This window comes from Drosophila rhopaloa, unplaced genomic scaffold, assembly GCF_018152115.1.
Source record: "Drosophila rhopaloa isolate 14029-0021.01 unplaced genomic scaffold, ASM1815211v1 contig_178, whole genome shotgun sequence".
In the NCBI taxonomy this organism is placed as follows: domain Eukaryota; kingdom Metazoa; phylum Arthropoda; class Insecta; order Diptera; family Drosophilidae; genus Drosophila; species Drosophila rhopaloa.
In genome coordinates, this window is record NW_025335059.1 from 42,402 (window position 1) to 67,421 (window position 25,020).

Sequence of the window (25,020 nt, forward strand, 5' to 3'; positions counted from 1 at the left end):
TTAACAGAGTAGCTCACGTAAGACGTAAGTTAAGATTTTCAAGAGAAATTTTACTATAAAGCTCAAGCCCATTAAAGGAAGAGCTATAAAATAATAATTAAAAAGTAAAATATCAAAATTAAAACAAAATATAATGCCAAATTTAACAAATCATAGCAAAATGCAGCCGCGACCATGCCAGATCGCATCATTAGTGTGACCATACACGCTTACGTTGTTACGGCCGTATGTAACAGCCCCTACATTCCGACGCACTGGCAACGCCGACATGAATTAATTGAATCCAAAATGGCTGAACATTTTTTGTACAGAAGAAGCGTCCAACGAGAGCAAACGCCGTGAGACCGTGTGTTTTTGTAGCGAATTACGCCAATAAAACTAAACAAATCCACTTAGAAACGTCATTAAACAATTGCAGTGCGTGCTGGTGAAAATGCCGCAGCAAAGGGAAAAGAAAAGTGTCGGCCAGACGGGAAAATAGGGAAATTCGAGCGAGCGAACGTGTATATGTAAAACGAAAGTTGTGGCTGTCGCTCTGCACGAAAGAGAGAGAGCGAGAATATTTTTGCAAGCCGAGAAGTCGAAGGTGAAATGAAAATGCATTAGCATCTAAATGAAGATATGCCCCCAAAGACAAAACGATAAAAATTAGCAAAAACCTTTGATAAAAATCATAAATCGTGAATTGGCGTTGTTTTTGCTTTCCCACGCGCGTGTGTGTTGGTGCGCGCCCCTCTCTGTGTGTGTGTGTGTGTTTGTGAGAGTTTGAGCATAGGAATGGTAAAACCAAATCCAAAAAAACTTATTCCAAAACAATAACCTCGTCCAAATTGTAATCACAACACAATAATCATGCTGTTCCAAGGCGGCAGCTGTTGAGCAAACATTCGACCTCTTCATTCGGTTGCTATAATTAGCACTCTCCCATTTAAACCAACAAAGTCGACCGCGCACGCGGACAGGATATAGCCGACATGGATATGGATTTGGAGCAGCTGAAGAACGATTTCCTGCCACTGATCGCCGGTATCAAGCAGGAGCAACTGGACGCTGTGCCCACGGATGTCCTGCCACAGATGAGCATACCGAGCACGGCCAGCGGAGCACCCACCACCTCGTCCTCGAGCTCCTCCTCTTTGAGCCTCAGCAATCCCTGCGACAGCGCCGAAAAGCGGGTAAGAGTCACATCAATACAATACATTCTTACTAAAATGGTGTAAATACCGGAAACTTATATAACCACATATGTGGTTCCAAAACATATTAAAAACACAACTGACAAATCAAATTGTGTAAAAGTGAATTAACCTTAACTTGTGTTAATTGAGGCCCCCTAATCACACGTGTTTTCACTGCTGATAACAACCGGCTGTATAATTATCCCTTCGTTCACTCGGTAAACTTTTGTTTTGGTTTGATGGGTTGTGTGCTGCGTTCCTTATCAAGAGCATTTCGAGTCTCGTGCAAAAAGCATTTGTTATCTTTTTCCCAGGCCAAAGCAAACAAACGCAGCCACGCACACAAGTAAGGCAGGCAGACAAACAAACTGCAGGCAAATGTAAGTGTGTTTCACTTTCGCGGCCCAGTCTCAGTTTTTACACAGAAAAAAAAGGAGATTATTCATACTCTTAAACCATAATTCTTTTTGTGCGGAGTAAGGAAAATTGAATATTTATTTTATTATAATAAATTTATTGAGCAAGAATGGAATTTGATCCAAAAACAGAATACAAAAATTAATAAGTTATGATATATAATAATATATATATATTATACAACATAATTTTTCATCAAAACTTAAATCTATTTTTTTACTATTAAGGCTTAAAGGAATTTACAAATTGTTGGGTAGCTATAAAATGTAAGTAGGTTTCTATATGTTTCATGTAGGAGCCACTTTTTTTTCAGTGTACTTGTGACTTGAAATCTCGTGCTGATGGTCTCCGGTTCCCCGTGTGCAAACAGATCAGCAAGCTTGATCTGGACTGTCGTTCGCCCGCTCCCATTTTCTGTACGAACTGTTCGGAGATTCTCTTTCCCGAAGAGCAACTCCACTTCCCAAAGCTCTCAGCTGAGTTCCATTTGGGATCAGCTGCAGTTGCCACTCTTCAGATGAGCGAGAGTGTCTGCTTTTGTTGTTTGCGCTCCGTCGCGCCTGAGCTGCTCTTTAGCTACAGTAGAACCTAACCAAAAGAAAATGTTTGACTAAACAACTAGTGGCTGATTAAAAATATATAAAATAACAATAAAACTTGTTACACTTTTACAAAATAGACATTGAAATTCAATATATATTTGAATATACAATTTTATATTGAATAATTATATATTTTGATATTGAGATTGAGATTGTATCAGTTAAAGTGGGTTCCTTGTATTCAATATTTACTGTTAAGTCGAAAAATAAATATAATTTTTGGACCTACATACATAAAATAAGTAGCCTAATTACAAATTAAATTGGGCAAATTCAAATATTTTTTTTAAATGAATTGTATACGACTATACTATAGAGATTTGAAACTAACAACCATAATTATACTTAACCTATTTTGTAACTATGTAACTTGAATGAATGTGATAATTAGCTACATTATCTTCCGTGCTAAATTAATCTGAAACAAGTTTACAGTAAATTAGAAGTCGCTCGAGCTCAAATTTTCTAAGTTGCATGTGATGCTTTCAATTGTGGAAGTCTGACTGTATTCAAGACTCAAGCTTTACCATTCCGGCGGCCCGTGCAAATAAATGTTGCCTTGAGTACATTTTTTCCTTTTGGAGTGTCCACTCTCTCTCGCACACAAACAAATGCTGGGAATGACATGCACTCATTCAATCCGTCCGTCAATCATGCAGGCGATTGTGTTTGCTGCGGTCGGTGGGGGCACTTAAGGCCCCAGACTCCGGGACCCAGACCCATACCCATGCCCAGATCGCCCTCGAGTAGTCCCGACCTTAGCCCTACAGCTAAATCCCCTCCATATCACTTAATGCCCATTTCTGATGTGAGCAAAATGTTTGTGTAACCTTTTAAGTGGAATGTACTCCTTCAGGGTGTTGAGATCAGAAATGACTGAAGATGAGAAATTATTGGGTTCAATTTTAGATTCAAATTAATACTTTAAATATAACTGGGATATGATAAATTTTCTTAGACAAATTTATCTGAATAGCAAAGGTTTCAGCTTTCTACTTAGCCAATAATATTAAAATATATGTTAAAACTTTAGGATTTAGTTATAATTAACCAATAAACATTAAAGTCTAATATATCATTTCAAATGAAAAAATATTCTATGTAGCGTAATATGATGCTTTCACTAGTTTTAATTGATAATTTTTTTGAAAGCATTATTTATTGTTCGTTTTTTAATTACTTAACGCAACACCTAAAAAACTATCTATACATACTGATAGGCTTTTTATAAAATAAAGTTATGGACACAATAACACGAATAGCTAAACAAAGAGAAACGCGAAATAAAAGCTTAGCCCTGCATCAAAGGTATTACTTAGCAAGAAACATTTTGTGTTATATCTTAATATACAGAATAGTCGTACTCCTCAAGGAAACTGAAAAGCTTTGTATTATTATTGGTTAAAATGTGTTTATTGAAAGCACTTCGAAGGTATTTTGGTTTAAAATTATTATACCTAGGGGCTGCTTTTGTTGTAGATTATTTGAGCTTCCCAATACTGTACACCATTCAAAATCACTGGAGCTTAAACGAAAAGAGAAACCTATTAATCTTTCAGTCCTGTCAAAATGGCGGGTTTAAGTCATTAAAAGTGACAGCTGACGAGGAAGTGCCCGTTGGCGAGCATCCATATGTCATCTCCAAAACGCTGCACCTGAATGCACTTTTCCAACCCTCGACGAGGCCATATTTAATACTCCCATAAATATATACGTTCGTTAGTACGTACTTTGCTTATTGCCACATGCATGCGACAGGTTATAATTAAATTGCTTGACACCGTAATAAATGGAAACCCAAAATCATACGACGCCATTTTGTTAGATACCGACGAATGCCGAAACGAATTCTCAGAATTTGCCTTTAATGACGTACAATTAACTCTAATTTGATGAGAATATGCAAGCAAAGCAAAACGAGGAGAAGGCAAAGTGCCGATGGCCAGTCGGTGCTAGGAAGCCCCAACCCTTCCAAATAAAAGTCGTTGGGTTCACAAAAAAAGTAAAGTTTCTAATTAACTTGATTACCTGGCAATCGGGCCGGATAGATCTTGGAAAATGCTTTTCTTTTCACTTTTTACCATCTACCTGCTGACACTGCCACCATCTCATTCACAGGCACCATTCACCTATCATCCTCGGACCGTTTCCGTGCTATTTTCTTTCTGTCTTTTATCGCACATACAGTTAAGCATCTACTTTTTAATTCGAGACTACTGGCAATTAGGTAGTATCAAAAGTCATGCCATTAGAAATCAAATTCCAGATTTTGTAAATATTTGTAAGATTTGGTAGGTTGGATCTAATAATTAAAGATTTTTTGTGTTGCGCAAATGTCGCTAATTAAGACACCCTATAAAGTCCTTCAAAGTCTGGACTACAACAGTGTTGCTTACATTAGTTAACTTTTAAGTAAATCAATATAACTAATCTATACGTATATTTTGATAGTAATCAAATCGATTTCGCCTGCACCTGCTTCTTTCCCAATATTATAAAGTTTTTGTCATTATTATAGTACCATCTGCTAGTCTACACGATTGCAATTATTGTGTAACTTTAATTTTATATAATTGCTTGATAAAATAATTGATGTCTGAGAAAATGCCTGATAATTTAAAACAGAAAATTAAAAATGGTTTCATCTGTAGAAGTTGGACTGTATATCCAAGAGATACACATTTTAATTGCTTTTCCCGGGCAGTCAGTGGGCGTAAGACCGCCCTAATCCATCCATCGACGTCCAGTGCGTAATTAAAGTTGACTGCGACTGCGGGATCAGTGCGGATGGATGAATGGAGGATGGGGGTGTGGGTGCGGGCGGTGTTCATTGGCAACATGTGTACGCTGGTCGCACTCCTGTGCGGGGATTAGGTGCTACACAGGACATAATCCGATCACAAAAAGAGGATTATAACGTACAACAATAAAAATTGTGCAGTCGAGCTACGGTGGCAAAGCAAACCAAATTGACGTTACTTTAAAGTGGAGCGTTTGTCAGTGGAGGGGAATAGCAGATAGCATACGGGAGATTCGTCTCTGGCAAAGTTTTATAAGCTGCATTAGTCCTGAGAAACGAGACGGTCTGATTGCCTATTCTACGGCTCCTAGGCACAGGCAGACGTAAGAAGGTTTTTGAGCTGCGTCAGCTTGTTCAGCTGCCTTGGCCCGCCCACGGATACGCCCACGCCTACGCCCTAGCCCCATATCGGCCATATTATGGCAATTCCTGCAACTGCCGTCACGATTTTCGGGCCCCCTGCTGACTGGGAAGTCTTACCGGTTTGTGTATCTACATCTGCAGGGAGTCGCCATTTTGGAAAACACTCGTACTTCGTGCACACTCCATTCATTCCATATATATGTATATGGTATTTACGTGTCTGCTGATGCCATGGCCTCCGGGAGCAGGAACAATTGCATCGGGCACAAAAAGAACCGCAAACCGCAGCAGCAGCAGCAACGGCGGCTGTGACGGCTTTGGTAAGCTCCTAGAGACCGAGGGCCACCAGCTCGTCGGACCAACGCAACCACAACGCCCTGCCCTGGCCACCACCGACCGTCAACCGTCGTCTGCAGCAGCCCTGGGGTCCAAAATCCGGGGACCAGCCGACAGCTCAGTCCGTTCATTAGTTTGCGGTTTCCTGGTTTCGTTTCAGTTGGCTCCACGTCTTTGGTCTTCGGTCCCCACTGAGGGATTTTCAATTTTGAATTTATGCTCACAACATGATTGGGAATGATAATTATTATACATACCTTCCCAACTGAAAAAAGCGGAGTGCCTCCAACCCAAACATCCCCAAGAGAACATTTTAAAACCGCAAACCCCATTTATAAAGCATTTTTAGTTCTACAATCCTCTAAAGAGAATAACTCTTGCCAAGAAAACTGGTTTGATAGCGTATTCGGAAATTACATCTGTGTGGTAACAAAAAATGGTCATTTAATAATTAAGACTTGCAAATTTTAATTATTGTCTGATACAATAAATGTTAAAAACAACATACTATTGATGCCTCATAATCGAAAGACTACTTCTGCTTTCTTTCTTTGTGCTCGTGTGTCCTTGAGTTTCTGTTTATATATAATCTGTTTTTTATTTTTTAAGTAAACATTTTAGTATTGGGCCAGCAAGCAGCTGAGTAAATATACTAGAAATTGCAAAATTTTCCATACAATTGGAGTACATATAATTAGGGGCTAAACAGAAAATGATTAACTGCTTACCTTGAAGCGAAATCGTATTGCAGTGAACAGCTATTAAGTTTCCTTTGGTAACCGCTGTTCATAAATTATCTTTGTAAAGGATCCGATCGATCATCACAATCAAACTATAATGCTTGGCTGTCATTGTAATCTCAATGAATCACTTTATTACAGCTCGTTGGGTGTGTCATTCTGGGCAGAAAGTTCCACTTATCAGCGCCATTATGGATTCCCTAATGTCCCAACAAAAGGGTCTGTCAAATGATGACATTTTTGTGGAAAAGCAATTTTATTTACATAAGCACAGACGACTTCCTTCAGTTAGGACCTGCAGTTTGGCAGTTGCCACCACTTTTAATGGGTTCCATCGATTTTCTCATAAAATAAAGCAAAACTTTTCTGTTCGTTCTTGGCGTGCCATTTACGATTTCCATACAATTAAATCTTTACGATGGAAACGATGTGGTTTGAGACATTCGAGCAAAGCAACCGAAGGATAAAAAAGTATAATATTTAATGGGTCTCGTCATAAAAATAACCATTTATGTGTTAACCTTAAAATATAGATAGCTTCCCAAAATTTTTCGAAAACATTTCACCCCTGTTTTCTTAAGAATGCTAAATGAAAAAACCCAAACACTTGAAATTATCTTGAGTTATACTTGGAATTTTAGATATAATACATATCTAAAATAAATGTGTAATTTCCGCCTTTTTCTGAATCGCTGTGTTTTATCAGCGGTAATCCACAATCATGCTTTATATGGTACAATTTTTATAGCAATTTATTTATATGTACATACATACTTTTTTTGGTAGCTTAAATTGCGTTATGAAATGTAATGTTGGGTCATTAGGGTCTGTCCATTAGGTGGGTTTCGGGTGGTTCATTTCACTCCTCCATCCTCCTCTTTCTCCCTGACGGAAATTGCAGCGACGTTGGCCGGATATGTCCGCGATTAAACCAAATGGCCAATGGCCCAAAATGGCGCTGCTCCTGCTCGCTTCCACCTCCCTTCTCATTGGTAATAGATACGAATCCGATTTGAAGTGTCCGCCACGATTTGGAATTCGGATTCGAATGCTTTTAGTGCGTATACGACGCCACTCGTTGCGTTTGGTTATTCACAATTTTATTTATTTATGCTGTACTCGCGAATTGGGTTTGTTTATATGTATGTACATCTGGCGGTGGCCCCACCATTAATATTTATCAGCTGCTGCACCTTTCCTGGCCCTGCAACTCGGTTGAGATCCCGATGGCGTCGCATAAATCGCAACAACTTTTGGCCCGGCCCGACACGCCACGCCCCCCAACGCCCCGAGTTGGCCTTACTTCCTCTGGGTTCACTTGGTTCACAAGTTCCAGGTACAATCAAGTTTTTCGCTTTTATTATGGGGAGTATAATATATTTTATACGGCTCTATCTGCCTCCTTCTTCATTGCTCCCTCTACCTTTTCTACCAATTTATGGCGGCCATTTTGGAGAGCGTTGTGTCTTTGAAATTTTAGTTTATTGCAAAGCCTCATAAATATTTCAAGAGCAAGTTTTGTCTTCATCGCTCCCGCTCGATATAAACCTGGATGGTTTATATGTGCGGGGGAGGGGGATTTTATGGGGGTGAAAGAGAAAAGTATCATAAGGTTGATGGACTTTGATGTGCCAGTCTGTCACCCAAGTCCTAGTGCTCGGCAAAGAAGTTATTTTGAGTGCTTCATGGATTTTCCATAAACACGATTGCACATTTACTGTGCTTCACCGGATGATTCATACGATTTGTACTTTCCCCCAGATAAATTGAACATTGGCCGGCATTAATTAGTATTATCATAAATGGGGCTATAAATATGGCTTCATTCCATATTAAAATCCGGGTCTTGCACTTTACCAGCCCCAAAGAATCTCAGAATTTATTGTCTCAGCTTGTACATATCTGGGGAGCATTTCCAATTTGATTACTTTGATCAGACTTAATGAACCGGCGACCATAACGACGGAGCATATCGAATGGATCCGCTGTGCCCAAAACGGGAACTGTGGCGAATGAACCTTAAGTGGAAAGCGTAGCGAACTACATGCAATTAATTTACATTTGCGTAAATTGTAAATTTAAATTAGATGTATGCATTTCCTTTAAGGGTATGTATATATTGTTTTACCAAACCGATCGGAGATTGCTTTGTCAACTTCTAAGGACAGACTAAATGACGGATTGAAGATTTGACCAAAATGTGTGCCCAGCCGAAATTCTAAACGTAATTAATTTTCGGCTTTTGTTGTATCAAAGGAATTTCTTGATGTCAAAAAGTTCAAAGGACATTCACGCACACATATGCTTGTGCCATCTGATGCCTGCCGTTTTGTGTTGTAAATAAGCAAAATAAACGAAATTGATGTAGGAGCAACAATAAACAAGCGATGGCCGGCCATCATCAACCGCCTGAAATCCGAAGAAACCCAGGAAGGACCAGCAGCGTGGGGCTTCATCTCTATCTGAAATCGGCAGGCAACCAGAAGGACGACAGACCTCCCATGATGCATGTCTCATATTGCACTGATTTATGGCCTGGTCAGCGGGTGGCGTGTGTGGGTTGATGTGGGTGTTGGCTAATGGGAGGGAAGACCCCAGAAGTGCAACACGAATACTGCAACTGCAAGCAGGCGCTGCGGCTGTACAGAGTCCCTCCGAGAGTCATTCACCACATTGCCCAACTCTCCTTAAATTTCATTTAAATAAAGCTTAATTAAATTGTAAGCCTACCTGAAATTGAGTGACAAGGAATACCTCTTATCAGGACGAGACCACGCATGGAGGCAACGTAGGACAAAATGGAAGCCGTCTATGTGTGTATATAGACTCAATGATTCCAGGCTATTTTGCCAGTCATATTATATAAATTAGGATTTGATTTTTTTTATTCGACAGTCGCTAGGCTTTGATCATAATTATATAGCTATTAGGATTTACATTGTTTCGTCCTGCGACCATTTTTGGTCGACCAATTTTCTGTTTTGCGGTACGGAAAACTAAAACTTTAAATCACAAAAGTGACTTTTGATGCTGATCAGGAATCACTAAAACCATTTTCGACACAAAAAGTCTCTCTTTTATTAAAAGCCTCAGATAGTTGCAAACGTGTCTAGACAAAAACATTAGTACCAATTAATACTTCGTGTATTTCTATCAACCATTTTAAAATCAGTATTCATTTATTTAATGTGCTATTTCCAGGCACTAATCGACACGATTTAGCAGCCCTGCTTATCTGCTTCGAAACAAAACGATTTCCCCATTTATACAACTGCCAATACAATTTCCCAATAGACTTTGTGACCCTAAAACGTTTTTTAATCACCAAAACTTTGTATAATTAAAATATAAATAGTTTACAACTCTTCAAAATATTGAAAAGGCATTGATTACCTTGGCCGCTGACTCTGGCGATATATTCCGCCATATCTGTAGATCTCTGGCTTTTGGCGTTGGGGGACTCGTTCTGATGGAGGGACGTTCACAATTAATGGATTTGAGGGTGCCTCAGAAAATGGATTTCGAATTTGAAATGTGTCCGAAAGTTGTCAATGTGGACTTTAAACAGATTCTGGTATTGTGACAGCTTCAAACCTGTGGAAAAAAAAGAGAAAGGGGAGAGAGTGTGCGACCGAGACAGGGAGTTACGTGCGAGTGTGATGGCGGATGGCGAACAGGAGCGAAATACAGTTGTGGAACTTCTTTCATTTAATTTCTGCAACAAAGTTTTCTGTGTGACTAACAAGACCGAAACTTTTTCGAAAATAAATTTGAAATTAAATTTTGCCAAAGCCTTTTAAAGTCCGTTGCCAAGCCAATCGGGAGACGGGTGCGAGTTTGCTGAAGTGGGGAAAACTTTTTTCACAATTTACTTTCATCAAAATTACATCAATCATAAATGCACTCATTCAGTCGTTGTCATGTCGCCATTCCATCAATTCCCATTTCTAGAGCTTCGTGCTGATGCTTTTGTGTGTTGTTGCTCGACTCTAGTTAGCCGTTTTTGCTGTAGTTGCTATTGGGGCATCCTTTTAACAATTTCTAATTGAAATTGATTTAGAGTTATTTTTGCCTTCGACTTTTTCCCTCCATTTCAGTTGAGTTTCGTGTGAACGTGCTGTTTTTTGATGTGCGTGGCAAGCTAATGGTCTACGTGATGAAGACTCTCGTATAATGGAGGAAAAATGCCAAAAATTTTAATGGGTTAAACATGTAATTTATGAACCTTTGTACTTACTTCTAGAAACTTGGTCTTAAATTAACTGGTATGCTGTCAATGCTGAATATAAGGTATATCCTCCTTTACTGTAAAAATGTATAAACCAAAGGATTTATATAAGGCATTTTGCTATATCACAAATTCTCACAAAATGTTCAATTTAGAGTAACAGGATGTTTTGTATTAGCCTTGGGTCAGTTTCATTTTCCATTTGAGTGACTCGGATGATTGAAAAATCTATTAATTCGAATTACTTGCAGAAAAGCATTCTTTAAATTCTTGCCACATGTCGGACGGCCATTTAATCGGATGGGATGCTACGGACATAGATACATACACACAACTTTTAATGGTATATAAATATATATGCATCGCATTGTAGGTGCGGGCCGAGAAAACGAGTTTGCTACCCGCTTCCAGTTGCGTCAAGTCATTGCGATGCGATGGAAGCATGGGGGTAGCAGCTGGTTTTTCGCCACATTTATAATGGCCTGCTCTCTGGGCCAGTGCCGCGGGTCTTGGGCAACTCTAAGTGGGTTGCGCGGCACCGATCCGAACTGCCGAAAACAACCCGAACATAACCGATCCAAGCCCGAACCGTGGCGAGAAGCTTGCGGAGATGGGAAGAGCCCATGATGAATGGCTTTCAAGTGGGACGCAGCCTTCCGAGCACCCGGCCGCCTCCACTCCGAGATGCCCTGCGCACCGCTTCACTGGTTGCTATGCGTGGGTATATGGCGAGCTTCCATTTACAATGGATGCCAAAATAATAGACGTAGACAAATTATTTCCCACTAATTTTATTGCTTTCGCTATATCCTCGATATTATATCAGAAAATCTGGATATTCAACCGATGTAATAATTAAAAAAAAAAGTTTATATAAAAAATTTTCTGCCAGGTGTGGGGTTCGAACCCACGCTCTCTCACGAGAACCAGAGCTTAAATCTGGCGCCTTAGACCGCTCGGCCAACCTGGCCTTGAAAACGCTTTCTTTTTAAGTATATTAAAAATATTCAAATTTAAATCAGTTGGAGTTTAAGGTTTATTATTTAAAACTTTGTGTTATGTTCTGAATCATACGTGGTGTTTTTATATAAAATATGTGTTTTTTACTATATACCGTTAACCGCAACTGTGCTTAGCAACGAAATGGATGTTTCTTGCATGATTTATGAGCGCCCGCCGAGGCGTTTCGAAAGTGGCGAGCTGAGTTGGCAGTTGGGCTCTGGAGAAAACTGAGGCGAAACTTTCTTTCGTTCGGAAGATGGATCGTCGGATCGGCTCTAGCACTGGGATCCGTGTGCGAAAATAATGTGCGCTGCAGTTCACCCTCTCAGTTTCCCTAACACCCCCTCTGCCAACCCTGCAATGTCCGGACTCGAGTCCGGATTTCGGTTCCTCCTTCGGGCTGTTTTGGCGCATTCATCAATGTCCATGGCGCTTCCGTTGGTATATGTATACACTGTACTTTACTCGGTGGAGCTGCATGTAAAACACTCGCACACCAGTGCAACAATCTTTATCGAGCACAAACATAATCAATCAATTGGATTTATGTGCTCCAACTGAAGATAAAACTAATCAATCTTCGCCAGCGACATTCGGAGACAGAGTTGGGGACGCCTGGCATTGGATGGCCATGAAGAGACGTTGGAAATCCCAGTTTCAGCTCCAACATCAGGCACTATTTATTTTTCAGTCCCTCTCAAAAGTGGCTGCTATTAATTGTAAAGAAGTTGTGAGGCTTGGACGTTGAGAGATGATCTCGGGCACTTGACGGCGGTTGAGGAAATATAATTTCCGGTTACAAAGTTCAAGTGCAGATAAGCCTCTATATAGATAAGACAAAAGGTTTACATAACTCGTCTGTTAATTTTACTTTAAGCGCTTTACATGTGCACTGGGGACTTCAAAAGGTCAACTTATTTGATTAGAAATTTAAAAGCGAGACTAAAAACTGATTTTGATCCTAAAAATTGTCAATTCCATAAAGCATTAGACTCAAAAACACATTGCTGCACATGTCAATCGTATATTTACATAATGTCACCTACGTCAAAAAGATTATATTATATTTGGGGTTTTACCCTCATAAATCGTTCGTCAGTCCTATCGGAGTTGAACAGATAAGATAAGATTCACTAAGTCACTATAATAAGAGAAGTGAAAGTGCGGTCCTTATATGATCCAGGCCTTATTTTATAGCTTTATGATTGTACCATTATAGCTTTATGATTGTGCCCTATAAATTATCCTGATTATCTTATCTAAAGTTCAAATTCCGACTTATTTAAAGATAATTTTGAGATGGAACCCTTAAGAATGCACACTGCACATAATTTGCTTTAGTCTTAAAATTAAATTTTGATGTGCATACATGAGATTTGTTTTCAATCAGTTTAGTAATGGAAACCTCCATATTCTATCTTTTCAGTCGGAGTCCAACTCATCGGCATCGGCCAAGTTCACCCTGTTCAAGTGTGTCTACTGTGCCCAGCTGCTCGGATCCAACGACCGACCCAAGCTGCTCGAATGTCTCCACGTGGCCTGCGCCCAGTGCGTAAGCACCAAGTTCTCGGAGCTGGACCGCTCCCTCCCGCCACTGATCCATTGTCCGGTGTGCGACAATGCCTCGCAGAACGAGTTCATCGTGGACAACCAGTTCCTGATTGAGCAATGTGCCGCCGGTGACAGTGGCGATGGGGTCGGCGCTTTGGGTTTGATCGGCGAGGGCCAGAAGAGCGCTGCCGCGGCCACTATCCAGTGCAGCAGTTGCTCCGATGGGGCGGTGGCCACGTCATGGTGCGTTGACTGCTCGGAATACATTTGCGACAGCTGCGTGCAGGCCCACCAGCGCCTGAAGATCACCAAGGACCATACGATCAAGCCCAAGGACGAGGCCAACAACGAACAGCTGGCCGGAGCTGCTGGCGTGGACAAGCTGCACATGTGCCAGCTGCATACGCAGGAGAAGCTATCGCTGTTCTGCGAGACTTGCGACAAGCTCACGTGCCGAGATTGCCAGCTAAGCGATCATCGGGATCACAAGTACAAGTTCGCCCACGAGATCGCCACGGAGTCGCGACAGGCGCTGTCCACACTTGTCTCCGAGATCAACTACAAGCGCTTCCTTCTCTCCTCGGCAACCAAGGTGATCGACGACCGACAGCAGCTGATCCACGACAAGAAGAAGGACCTGATCAAGGAGATCACTGCCATGGCGGTGAAGATTACCAACACGGTAAACACCCGCGGCAAGCAGCTAATCATGCGATTGAACGAGGTGTGCGATAGCAAACTGAAGGTGCTGGTGGAAAAGAAAGAGACGCTGCAATTGCTGTCCGACAACACGGATCACTGCATTGACTTTATGCAAAACGCCCTGGATAAGGGTAGCGACTTCGCCATCCTCTCCAGCAAGAAGTCGTTGGTGCGTCATCTGCAGAAACTGAAGTGCCAGCGGGCGGATATTCCCAACCCGGAGATACCGGTGCGCATTCAGGTGCAGCTCAATCAGGTCTCCGATCTGCAGAAGGTAATCTCGCAGCTGGGCATCATCATCGTGGATGGCAAGCCCTATCCGCCCACGGCCTCGCCCAATGGCACCCCCCAGCCGCAGCATCCGCCGCGCCAGCCGCCCAGCCCAAACATGGCCCCGCCCCTGCGTCCCGGACTTCCGCCCGGAATGCCAGCCGGTCTCTCGCCGAACGGCCCGCCTGTCAACTTTGTACCGCAGAATGGACCGCCGCTCTACAGTAACGCCGCCCAGCAGCAGTTCAACAATCTGTCCATGAGTCGCTCCTTTCCGGGCGACGGGTCAGGTAAGGGTACGCATGATTTTCATTTTGTATTATTTGTTACCTTTACACGATACTTCAATTAGTTTTTCGATTCTTAATATATCAACCTGCACTTCAGTCAACTAAATACATTAATTAAGACGACAGTCTAGTTGCAGAATAATTATATGTAAGTTTATCATTAGCCGAGTCAATTATGTCCATTCGAAAATCGAGATTCCGCATTTATCATAGAAGTAACACGGTTGTAACAAGTTGTTTTCAAAATTTGACTACACCAACAAATCGTGAAATTTTGTAGCGACATGATAGATAAATATTTCTGAACGGCATACAATTATTTCAGAAGTTAGCTACAAAATTACGTTCAGCATAGTCAATAATGTCAGTCGTAGCAGATAAATATACCTTATATAAAGCGCTCCTTTTTGTTTTCATTTCAAATTATAAGTTAATACCAGGTGTTTATTTTCTTCACAACTTCTCCCTTAAATAATAATAATAACGTGGTTTAGAAGCAATCAATGTCCCGGGGTGTTTTAAGCTTTGGTTCGGCGAACCAAAGCTTCTTTTGTTTCTTCAATGATTTAGTGATATATCAGCTGCTTGGGTGAGCAGGTATGTTTTCCCAGAAAGACGCTACCTCCTGCCAGGCAGTTGCTGTTATAATTTTCCGCACAGTTTTTTAATGGGTTTTCGTCTATGTTGCAGTTCGCTTCGGGGGCATGCCGCCAGTGGGTATGCAGCGACACGGCCAGCCGCACGTGAGCTCCTCCACGCATCCGCAAAATATGGGTAGGTGCCACGGGCGGAGTCCCAAGTACTAGGCAAGGTGGAAAATTAATTTTCTGCTCGCGCATTTTCAGACATCAGCCTGCGGGGCCTGCTGAACAACCAGGCGGCGCAGAGTCCCAACGCCCACATGGCATTCAACGGCCCACCCAGCTATCCGGGCGGGCCGCAGGGAGCACCGGCGCCGGCCCACCAGCAGATGGGCCCCCAGATGCGTCCGCATTTCATGCCCGGCCAGCAGGGTTTCCCGCAGGGCGGTGGTCCAGGAGGCGGGCCACGGGACGCCAACTTCATGAGCAGCAATGCCCGCTTCCAGTCACAGTATCAGCGCATGGCCAATCATGCAGCGGCCATGGCCGGAGCAGCGGGTGGCGGCGGTGGGCAGATCCCCTCGCCGGGTGCACTGCAGCGACCCCAGATGATGTCGAATCCCATGCAAAATGTGAGTGCCATGCAGAATGTAAGTTCTTAAAGTGAAATTTCTTAATGGTAAAGTCGCAGACCTAACCATTCATCTCCTTTTCACAGTCGTTGGGGTTTCATGGGAGCCAGGCTGGCTTTAATCCCGGCCCACCGCAGACCTCCCCGCAGTTAGGCGGCGGCGGCATGCACAGCCTGGCCAAGTGGCACATACCGCAATCCGCGCAACAGTCGAACAGTGAGTAATTGAAATTAACAAACCCTAATTAATTTATTTTAAAATAATTTAAATGAATATCAAAATTAAAAATGCATTTTAAAAAATATTTAGCTTTTTGATAAAGAAAGTATTTTTCTACAATATATTTATATTTAATATGTTAATCTTATCTTTTGTCCTTGTTATACTCTTAAATTGAAGAAAGTTGCGGATCATAACTCACAATTGTGGAATTCGGTTATGATAAGCTAGTTAATGCGAGTGTTTTCCAAGTGAAGTTCTATAATCACAAGACTCCTTATCATATTTTATTACAAAGCGTCAGCACATTTCCGTTCAAATAGTATTAAATATAACACAAGAAAAATAATTGTTTTAATTAAACTATATGAAAAACAAACAATAACTTTGATCTGTTAAAAATAATAAAAAGGTTATTGACAATGTATCCTCCCATTTTTAGTGTGTACACAGCAAGGCCCCCTTTTGCCTTTTGCGAATGGCCGCCAGACCTCGGAAAATTTTAAAATCTCACTGAAATCTCCAAACACGCTCAAGAACAGCACCCCGCCCAGCCTGGGGGGCGGTGGTGCGGGTCACCCGGGCCTCGGAAACGGCTCCTCCAGTGCCCAATTGAATGCAGCTGCCCTGGGATTGGGGCCAGCCGTTTCGATACTCTCAAATGTCACCTCGACGAATCCAAAGACGCCCAGTCCCAGCACACATGAGGTGGGTGTATAGAACACCTCTAAATAGGCTTGGTTGCCTAATCTCTTTCACAATTATAGAACACCAAGGACTTCACCGAACCCATAGACAAGGTGCGCGACGACTCGATCAACGATCTAATTGCCACCATAGCCAAGTTGGACTCAAATGGAGTGCAGGTGCTGCCAGAGGGTCGTACCAAAACCACCTCACCGCAGGTGCATAGCTCGACGGATCTGTCAAACACGCAGGAAGGTAAGTACTCCGAAGGCTGTCCGCCTCCAAGTGCTTCATGTGCTCCATGTGCGTGTGGCGTTGTAGTTGCGCTGAATCTCATGCCCTAATCATTCCGAAAAGGTGGAGGAAATCCAATTGTTTATGTCTTTGAGTGATTACCTGCTTGTTACCAGCTTAAGTTTTAAACATCAGCCGTCAAACCGCTTTAGTTGTATATTCTGGTGAAGGTTAAATACCATTTGTTTTGGGACTTGTCTGTGGTTGGGTACGCTACGCTGCATTATTACCATTAGTTTTGCTTGCTGGCTTACCAAATAAAATTCTAAAATTCTCATAACTTTGCTCTCTTTATTTCTATTTTCAAACATTCCAAAACAAAACTCGTTTTCCAAATAAAATCAAAACGCGCAATAAACGAACGACACTTATAAATTACTAACAATTGAATCAATTCCAAACCAACACTTCAACACACTCAAACCAACTCGAATTAATCAACAACAATGCATACTCGACACACCCACATGAACACACATCCGAACCATGAATGTGAACCCAAAACTAATCATATCAGTTAATAATAAAAACGAACAAAAAGATGATCCCAACGAGGACTGGTGCGCCGTCTGTCTGGACGGAGGCGAGCTGATGTGCTGCGACAAGTGTCCGAAGGTGTTCCACCAGAATTGTCACATCCCCGCGATCAGCTCGCTGCCGGACGAGAGCGAAAGTTGGCAGTGCCTGCTGTGCGTGAACCTCAAGGAGCTGACCAAGACGGAGGGCAGTGAAAAGAGCTCCTCCGGCGATCTGAGCGCCCTGGAGCTGCGCATCCTGCAGCGCATCTGCTTGGAGCTTTACTGCCAGTACGAGCAGAGCCTGAACTTCCGGGAGCCAGAGTCTCCAGCTAACACATCATACTACGAGATTGTTTCCAGGTAAATTTCAACGTTAATTAACTAGTCTATCTGGGGTTTTTGTTGGTACTAAGATTATATCTCTAAAAGGCGGATTTGAGAAGTTACCTTTTAAATTAATATATTTAAATGCTTAATTTGTAGTCCCATGTCGCTAGATGTGATCCGCACCCGCCTGGATCCATCCAGTCCCAACCACTACAAGGACATTGCTGGCTTCGTATCGGACGTACGTTTGATTTTCTCCAACACATACCTCTTCTATCAGGTGAGGGTGAATATTGACTCAGCCTTATTTGCGATCCCTACTAATGCCCGAATTTTCGGCCAGGAGGACACGAAAACCTACTCCAATGCCAAATACTTGGAGAATTTCTTCGAGGAGCAGCTGACCAAGTGGCTACCGCAATTTGAGGGCAGCAAGCAGCTGGGCAAGGGCAGCAGCTCCAACTCGCCGGCGCTGTTGGGTGTCAATGCGACTGGCTCGCCGTCGCCCATCGAGAACGGACGAAAGAGCTGCGGATCAGCGTCGTTGGGCGATAGCGATGGTGGCTGCTTGCCGGCCAAGAGGGCGCGACGGTCAGGGCACGAATAGAACGAACTGATGCCCGGCAGTAAGGGCACGGACGCGGATCAGCCGGAGGATTCGGGACAGCAGCGCCGCCAAGGGGAGCCGCAGACGGGGCAGCAGCAATTGCCTGGTTTTCTGGAGGAGCTGGATTTGGAAATGCCGCAACGGCCGCACAGCCTCGGCAGCAATGTTATCCAGGAGAGCGCTGACTACGTGCTTCAGCTTTTACACGCATATGCCGCCGCCTTTGGATTGTAGATGCCGCAGAAGCTACGTTTCCGAATTCAATTCTAGTGTAGGCTTTATGGTGAGCGAATGACCCGTGGGCTTTCCCAAAAACATGAGTTACGTGCACACATCTAAACAGATACACCTAACAAAAGCTGATGTGCCCTTTGAACCTCAGTGTCCGGACATATTTATAAACAAATTGTAAATAGTAAAGCCAAGCAAGTCATTTGATATGATTTTATTTGTACGTAAAATGGAATAAATTGAATTCTTGGGCGATCGATAATTGAAATGAGATATGTTTAGCTAAATTCTAAGTGTTGAATATCCATAAACATTAATATAAATATAACTATAAATATGTATACCTTTCTGTAGAGAACCAGTAGAGATTAAAACTAGTTGTAAGTGTTCAAGTTCGAGTAAAATCGTCATTCTTATTTTAACTGATTTGTATTTGAGATAAACCCCATTCTGACCCATCTCTGTTGGAGTTGTATTTACTTTTGTGATAGCGAAAAACAATAAGATGAACAAATTACCCATTATTCATTAATTAATTATTATTACCATTAAATTAAACACTGTGACGTAGCTCTACATTTATTTCGAATTTGTCATGTACGATATTTATTGCCCGCTAACCATCCATCAGTAGGACCTAACAAGGCCACAATGTGTAACCCCAAGTCCCTGCTCATCCCAAGAACAGCATACATTCGTATACCACGTAAGAAGACACTTGAAATAAGATAGCTGCATTCTAGGCGTGTAGGCTCCGCAGATGAATCAAACCTTTAAATTACGGATAAACAAAACATAGATATTTGGATGTTGTACGTTTGACGTAATAGCATAGAGTAGGTGTAAGGAGTGAGTAGCTCTATTTATTACCAATCGATCGGCGGGACTCAACTCCCGCGGGCGATGTACATATTAATCTATACATATTTCCAACAAAGAATCACCTTTTCATATACATATATCTTTAACCAAGCGTGTATGTAGTTTTGTATGATGCCGGGTTGAAACTAAAATAAAACCAAACCAGCTAGGGCCGATATTTTCATAAATGTTTTCAATGCAATACACAAAGAACAGACACGATCAGAATCCGCACTGGACAACTAAAAAAATATAATTAAACTAGATAATAATACGGCTACTACTCCTAATGGCGCCACAATAAGGATGATAAGGGGGCGGAAACATATTAATGAAATTAAATAGCCATGCATAAATGTTTGTACGACGTTCCCAACGGACGACAATGTGTGCTATCCTATCAAAAAACTAAAGCTTAGCAAAACTAAAGCGAGCACAGGAAGACCATGCATAGCATCTGCGAATGTTTATGTGTTAAATGTGAAACTATGGAAATTATTTTATCTGTTTTAGCCGTAAGTTTTACGATAACTAAAGATTAACCACTGTATATGAATGTACTACTTACTATCAAGTGGATTATAAAATAATAAAAAAAACTTCATGTACTCCATTGATTTTATTCATATGGCAAAGAAACCATCCTCCCGCAGATATTGCTCTTCGCATGGGGGCTACAAGAGGAATCTTTCGTCAATGAGTGTCTTGCGGGAGACATTGCGTCGAACCCAATGGCGAAACACTTGGCGCAGCAACTAAAATAAATAATGGAGATTAGTTGGTTTGTATATCATTGATTCCTCAATGTGGCACCCTACAATATTTAACACACAAGCTGCAGCAGCTGCAATCAACAAGCTTGAAGTCATCAGGAAGATGGATAGCAGCAAGAGCAGCTCGAGCACACAGATATGCAAATGGTTACCCAAAAGAAGAACTCGGGAGAAGCTAAACGAATCGTCGATGTAGAATGTTCCTTTATCTGAAATATAAAAACAATCTTACATCTGTGCAAACGATACCTTAATGATTACTTACTTTCAGTAATGTAGTTGTCGATTTCGCAATTGAGCAGTTGCTCCATAAAGGACTTTTCCTTTATTATGTAGTCCATGTCCTTGATGGCCTGTCACAAAAATATTTAATTAATGAAAATACTTTTTAAAGAATTAGTATTTTGCGAGATTGAACACCTCTGACTTACTAAAATTTCTTACATCATAAAACGATTTTGAATAAACTTAAACTCTAGTTCTGAACGCTTGTTTAAGTCAAGCATTAAACCTGAATTTAATATTTCAAAAAGAATGTTTATTTTCAATCTCCATTCAAGTAGTAGCCATAATTTTTCGTTTATTTTTGGAAACTGTTAAAGGTTTTTTTTTAAAGCAATTTGATGTAGTTTGATTTGAAATGAACAACTTTCCTCGACATTACTTTTTTTATAGGTGGCTCTGATTCTATCTTAAGCTTTATTAAATGTGACTCACACAGTCTTATGCGGATATGTATTTTGTTTTTTTTTTTTTTCGCACGTTGATGCATTATGATCAGCGCAAACAAGTGACAAGTCGGTACTTACATGATCAATAAAGGCGCAGAAAAAGCGATTGACGCTAGCATATGCAATGGAGGTGCGTTCCATCTGGCCATCGATGCTGGGGACGATATCCTTCTGGTAGAGAAGGGTCTGCGAAAGACTGCCGTTGAGGCTTCTTTGGAAGGGCAGAAGGAGCCGCTCCAGGTAAATGCTATACAAATCAACAAATAATAAATAATGCCCCGTTAAAATGACAGTCACAAAACTCACTGAAGACTCCTGGGTGGCAGGATGATGTAGGCCTGCTTATCCGAATCCATGAGCAATCCCCGTCGGCCACTCATAGTCTGCGTCCTCTGAAGCTGCAGAATCATTGAGGACATGTCCGTATCGGCAAAGCCATGTGGGGATCGTCCGTGAATGTAGTAGCCAAAACCGGGCTCCGTCAGCGAGAACAACGAGATGTTGGCCAGACTGCAGAGGTCAATGAACTTCTGCAGAGGATTGGCCATGAGCAGATGGTGGCCTATTATTTGAACCAGATACGTGACCAGATAAAGGGCGGCTATCAAGCAGCAGCGCAATCCGAAATCCCCGGTAAACCTCTCCAGAAACTGATAGCCAGCGATGACCACAAAGACTTGACCCAATGTGGAGTACTTCTGGCTCACACTCAGGCGAATCCAGGCATTGGCCGTGAAGAGCACCCGCCAGGCGGAGACGCTGCTCTCGGCGACAAAGGTGCGCACACTGGAGCAAAGGGAGGAGCTGTCCAGGTTCAGCCGCTGGCCCTCGCAACTGCTCCTCGGTCTTTCCCAGTCGATGAGGAACAGTTCCAGCTGGCTGGAGCGCCACAGCTGAACGCCCAGGAAGACCAACTGCAGCACACAGGCGGGATAGAGGAGAAACTTCAGCAGGCGTGGATTGGAGGCCTGAAGGAGCAGGAGCAGCAGAGCGGTGGCCAGTAAAGCGTAGGCCACATTCCCGGCAAGCTGTAGAAGAAACTCCAGAAGGCTGCTCATCTGGCAAAGGTCGGATTTCCTTCTCCTCCGCAAATTTTGAAGACGGAAGACGGCAGCTGCGAGGGCCAGCAACAGGAGCAGGGGCAACGCCACCTCCAGAACCAACCAGTCCCAGCCTCTTTTCAATTGCTCGTAACTAATCCTCAAGCGGAATGGATAAGGCTGGGAAAGCGAGGCATTTCCCGATCCCATCTCAATGCGGCGGTAGCGCAGGCGGATGAGGGGCAGACCCACTCTATCCGGATGATCCTTATCCAGGGTATAGTACACCTCTATATCCTCCGCATAACGCAACGAGTTATACAACTGAAGCTTGTGGCCATCCTCGTAGCGTGGCAATGTCTGGTGGAGGCGATTATCCCGCGGTGAGACGGATATGAGCTGGAAACGCTTCACCAATTGCCACTCCTCCGGCTGGGGGCGCTGGAAATAAGAAAGGGGATTATTTATTCAAGAGAGGATTACAAAATATAAGAAAAATTTATGATTCCCTTATAGCTTTTAAGGGGGATTTAATGGTAACCAGAAATCAATCCTCACCTGATTCTCCGGAGTCAGGTTTTCAATGAGGACGGGAAGCTGGTGAAGCAGATACTGCCAGTTGCTGCTGAAGTTGAGGTAAACCGTGAGGAACTCATCGTTAGCCTTCCGGCTGGCTAGATCGATAAGTCGATCCAGAGTTAGATGGCAAAAGACCTCCGAGTCCTTTTTGGGCAAAGCCAATAGCAAATTGGGTGCCGGCTGCGGGCATAAGTTTAGCATCTCCAGATGGAAAGCACCCCACCGTTTGAGTCCGCCATCCAGGCTAAAAGTGGTGCTGAACAGTCGGAGTTCCTTGCGATCCGCCATCTGGAGAGTCTTCGAGAGCAGGTCCTTGGTAACGCGCCCCTTCTTGTAGAACAGAAACGGTTGCAGGGAGCGCACTTGCTCGCCGGAGTGGGCATACTTCATCACCACATCCGATACTTGGGTGAGCAGGAAGGCACTGCACGGCGAATGCTTCTCCAGCGAAAAGTGCGAGAGCACGCAGAGATTGGCTAGCTGCTGGCAGGCGGTATCGTTTCGCAGGGTTAGGCAGAAAAAGGCCACGAACTTGAGGTCACCGAAGTGGTTGGGTGCACCCGAATCCGGTCTGGGACTTGTGGTGGACTGCCAGAAGGCATTGTAGTGCAGATACGGACGGAGCAGGGTGCTGGCCAAGCAGAAATCCTGGTACCGGAAATTGTGACCCATTTCGCAGGAATGGCAATCGCCCACGCTGCTCATCGGATTGGTCTTGGTCAGAATAATCCCGGAAATGAGCGGATGCACAGGCAACTGGCTGGCGAAGACCGACGTGGAGTTGAGGTACCGATAGCTGCATTCTGTTGAGGGACGGGGCTGCGGAAGCCACACCGAGGTGCAATTATCATTCCTGTCCGGGCTGCAAATCTCGTCGCAGGTGGGCCACGTCTTCCCTCGCTCATAGATGGAAAGGTGACCAATTGGACACTGGCAAGAGAATTCTGGAATAAGGGAAAATAATTAGAGAGTATATGCTGGAATTAATTTAATTAAGTTGTTGGCGACCAAAACATTTTCTTCATTGCTCAAATCTTTATTTATTGTGTATTTTCGATTTCGATTTAATTGTAAGTTCTATCTGTAGGCTTTGATAATATATATTCTCTAGAAAAACTTAATAAAATCTCATTCATTCCCTAATAATTCCTCTTTCATAATAATCTAAGTAGATTTATGGTGAGAACTGAAAGTGATCTTTCCTTCAAGCTAGGACAATTTAAATTAAGGATCACAAATGATTTGGAGTAAATGTTCCCATTCAACCTGTAATGACATATATACGTCAATACAAATATGAAATTTGGAAAAGCACTTTATGGTTATTCTTGAAATTTATTTAAGTGCCTTTATGTGTCAAACCGATTTAATTTTTAGTCATATATTAAAAATCTAATGTAAGATCTAAATATATTAAATATATGTCACAGGTCAATGACACAAAAAATAATACATCCCTTATTGCATTTCATAACTTGAAGAGCCCAACTCTACTCAGTCCAAAGATTAATAAATAAATAAAGCTCTCAGATATTGCAATCCCCTTTAAATCATAATTCAAAATCATTACAATTATTAAGGTTACCTAAAATAGAAGGGGTTAACAAACATATACATATTTTCTTGGATAGCATGCAGTTTCTTGCCCCTTCGCTTGCCAACCCTTTTCAGTTCTGTTTGATCAATACTACCACTCACTGTCGGGCTGCAGTTTTCCCAGACCCCCATCTCCGGATGCAACCTCATTGCAAGGCACACAATCGAATAAGTTGAGGTTGTAGAACTCGTTCTTGAGGCACTGCAGCGGATTCTGGAAGCGGAAAGTGTGGGGCGTTGGCACCTGCGTGGGATTTGGCGTAGGATTAGCCAGCGAACAGTTGGCGATTTGAATTAGTAAGCCAATCCAAGCGAGTGGAAGGAACCAGTTAATAACCCGGAGGAAGCACATCGTGTTCCTGTTTGATTTCCGGAGCTTATGCCGTCTTCGTTGCCACTGCGCCAAAATTCAAAAGGATACTGAACACCCCATCGATTGCAGCTGCAACTTGAAAGGCGCCGAGGAAGGCAAGTAAACAAGTGGACTCGTAGTGGGAGCGGTGTTGCCATAGCTACCCAACCCCCGGGACTCTGGCCGGGCACGCATGCAAAATGGCCATTATCCGGAGGTTTGGCCCAGGTGGTTGCTCCCTCGACCGAAATTCCGGGTCAGGAGGCCGCCACATCAAGTGTAATGAGTCGCCGAGACTTGTTACGCCTGGGACTACCGGACTTCCCACTGGCTTTCCTTTTATATTTCAGCACTTTGCGTGCTCAAAATTGTGATTGCCATCATTACTTTCTTGGCATTTTGCACACGATTTGTAGGAAAATATGGCAGAGGCTATTTTAGAAATTAAATTCAACGCGATGGAATTAATTCCCGGTCAAATCCTTCTACCATCAATGGGGTTATTAAATTAAT

General features: G+C 42.7%; 2 protein-coding genes and 1 non-coding gene across 11 annotated transcripts; 1 reads left to right on the top strand and 2 right to left on the bottom strand.

Annotated features, from left to right (window-relative positions):
* Nucleotides 1–280: 280 nt before the first annotated feature.
* Nucleotides 281–20,044, top strand: LOC108043371 (transcription intermediary factor 1-alpha). 9 transcript variants are annotated; one of them, XM_017122048.2, is made up of 10 exons: nucleotides 281–1,175; nucleotides 13,093–14,485; nucleotides 15,170–15,253; nucleotides 15,325–15,710; nucleotides 15,779–15,908; nucleotides 16,354–16,619; nucleotides 16,679–16,853; nucleotides 17,410–17,770; nucleotides 17,894–18,017; nucleotides 18,081–20,044. In XM_017122048.2, the coding sequence occupies exons 1-10, from the start codon at nucleotides 975–977 to the stop codon at nucleotides 18,342–18,344; spliced, it is 3,384 nt and encodes a 1,127-aa protein (XP_016977537.1). In that variant the 5' UTR covers nucleotides 281–974; the 3' UTR covers nucleotides 18,345–20,044. The 9 variants fall into 9 exon arrangements, with proteins under 9 accessions (XP_016977537.1, XP_016977538.1, XP_016977541.1 ...); XM_017122049.2 differs by having other exon boundaries at nucleotides 18,084–20,044; XM_017122052.2 differs by having other exon boundaries at nucleotides 17,434–17,770.
* Nucleotides 11,551–11,634, bottom strand: Trnal-uaa. The gene has a single exon. It is a non-coding gene; the product is annotated as a tRNA-Leu (tRNA).
* Nucleotides 20,041–24,549, bottom strand: LOC108043373 (meckelin). Its single transcript, XM_017122058.1, has 7 exons — nucleotides 24,258–24,549; nucleotides 22,539–23,503; nucleotides 21,247–22,421; nucleotides 21,019–21,187; nucleotides 20,475–20,562; nucleotides 20,255–20,418; nucleotides 20,041–20,191 (listed from the first exon to the last, which is right to left on the bottom strand). The coding sequence occupies exons 1-7, from the start codon at nucleotides 24,505–24,507 to the stop codon at nucleotides 20,111–20,113; spliced, it is 2,892 nt and encodes a 963-aa protein (XP_016977547.1). The 5' UTR covers nucleotides 24,508–24,549; the 3' UTR covers nucleotides 20,041–20,110.
* Between the last annotated feature and the right edge of the window lie 471 nt (nucleotides 24,550–25,020).

Coding starts and splice junctions, on each gene's coding strand:
- LOC108043371 (XM_017122048.2), top strand. CDS start 975: ATGGATATGGATTTGGAGCAGCTGAAGAACGATTTCCTGCCACTGATC. Junction 1,176..13,092: donor GCGACAGCGCCGAAAAGCGG/GTAAGAGTCACA, acceptor CTATCTTTTCAG/TCGGAGTCCAACTCATCGGC. Junction 16,620..16,678: donor CCAGTCCCAGCACACATGAG/GTGGGTGTATAG, acceptor TCACAATTATAG/AACACCAAGGACTTCACCGA.
- LOC108043373 (XM_017122058.1), bottom strand. CDS start 24,507: ATGTGCTTCCTCCGGGTTATTAACTGGTTCCTTCCACTCGCTTGGATT. Junction 20,563..21,018: donor TCTGCGCCTTTATTGATCAT/GTAAGTACCGAC, acceptor TTTTTGTGACAG/GCCATCAAGGACATGGACTA. Junction 20,192..20,254: donor CAGCTTGTGTGTTAAATATT/GTAGGGTGCCAC, acceptor TATTTATTTTAG/TTGCTGCGCCAAGTGTTTCG.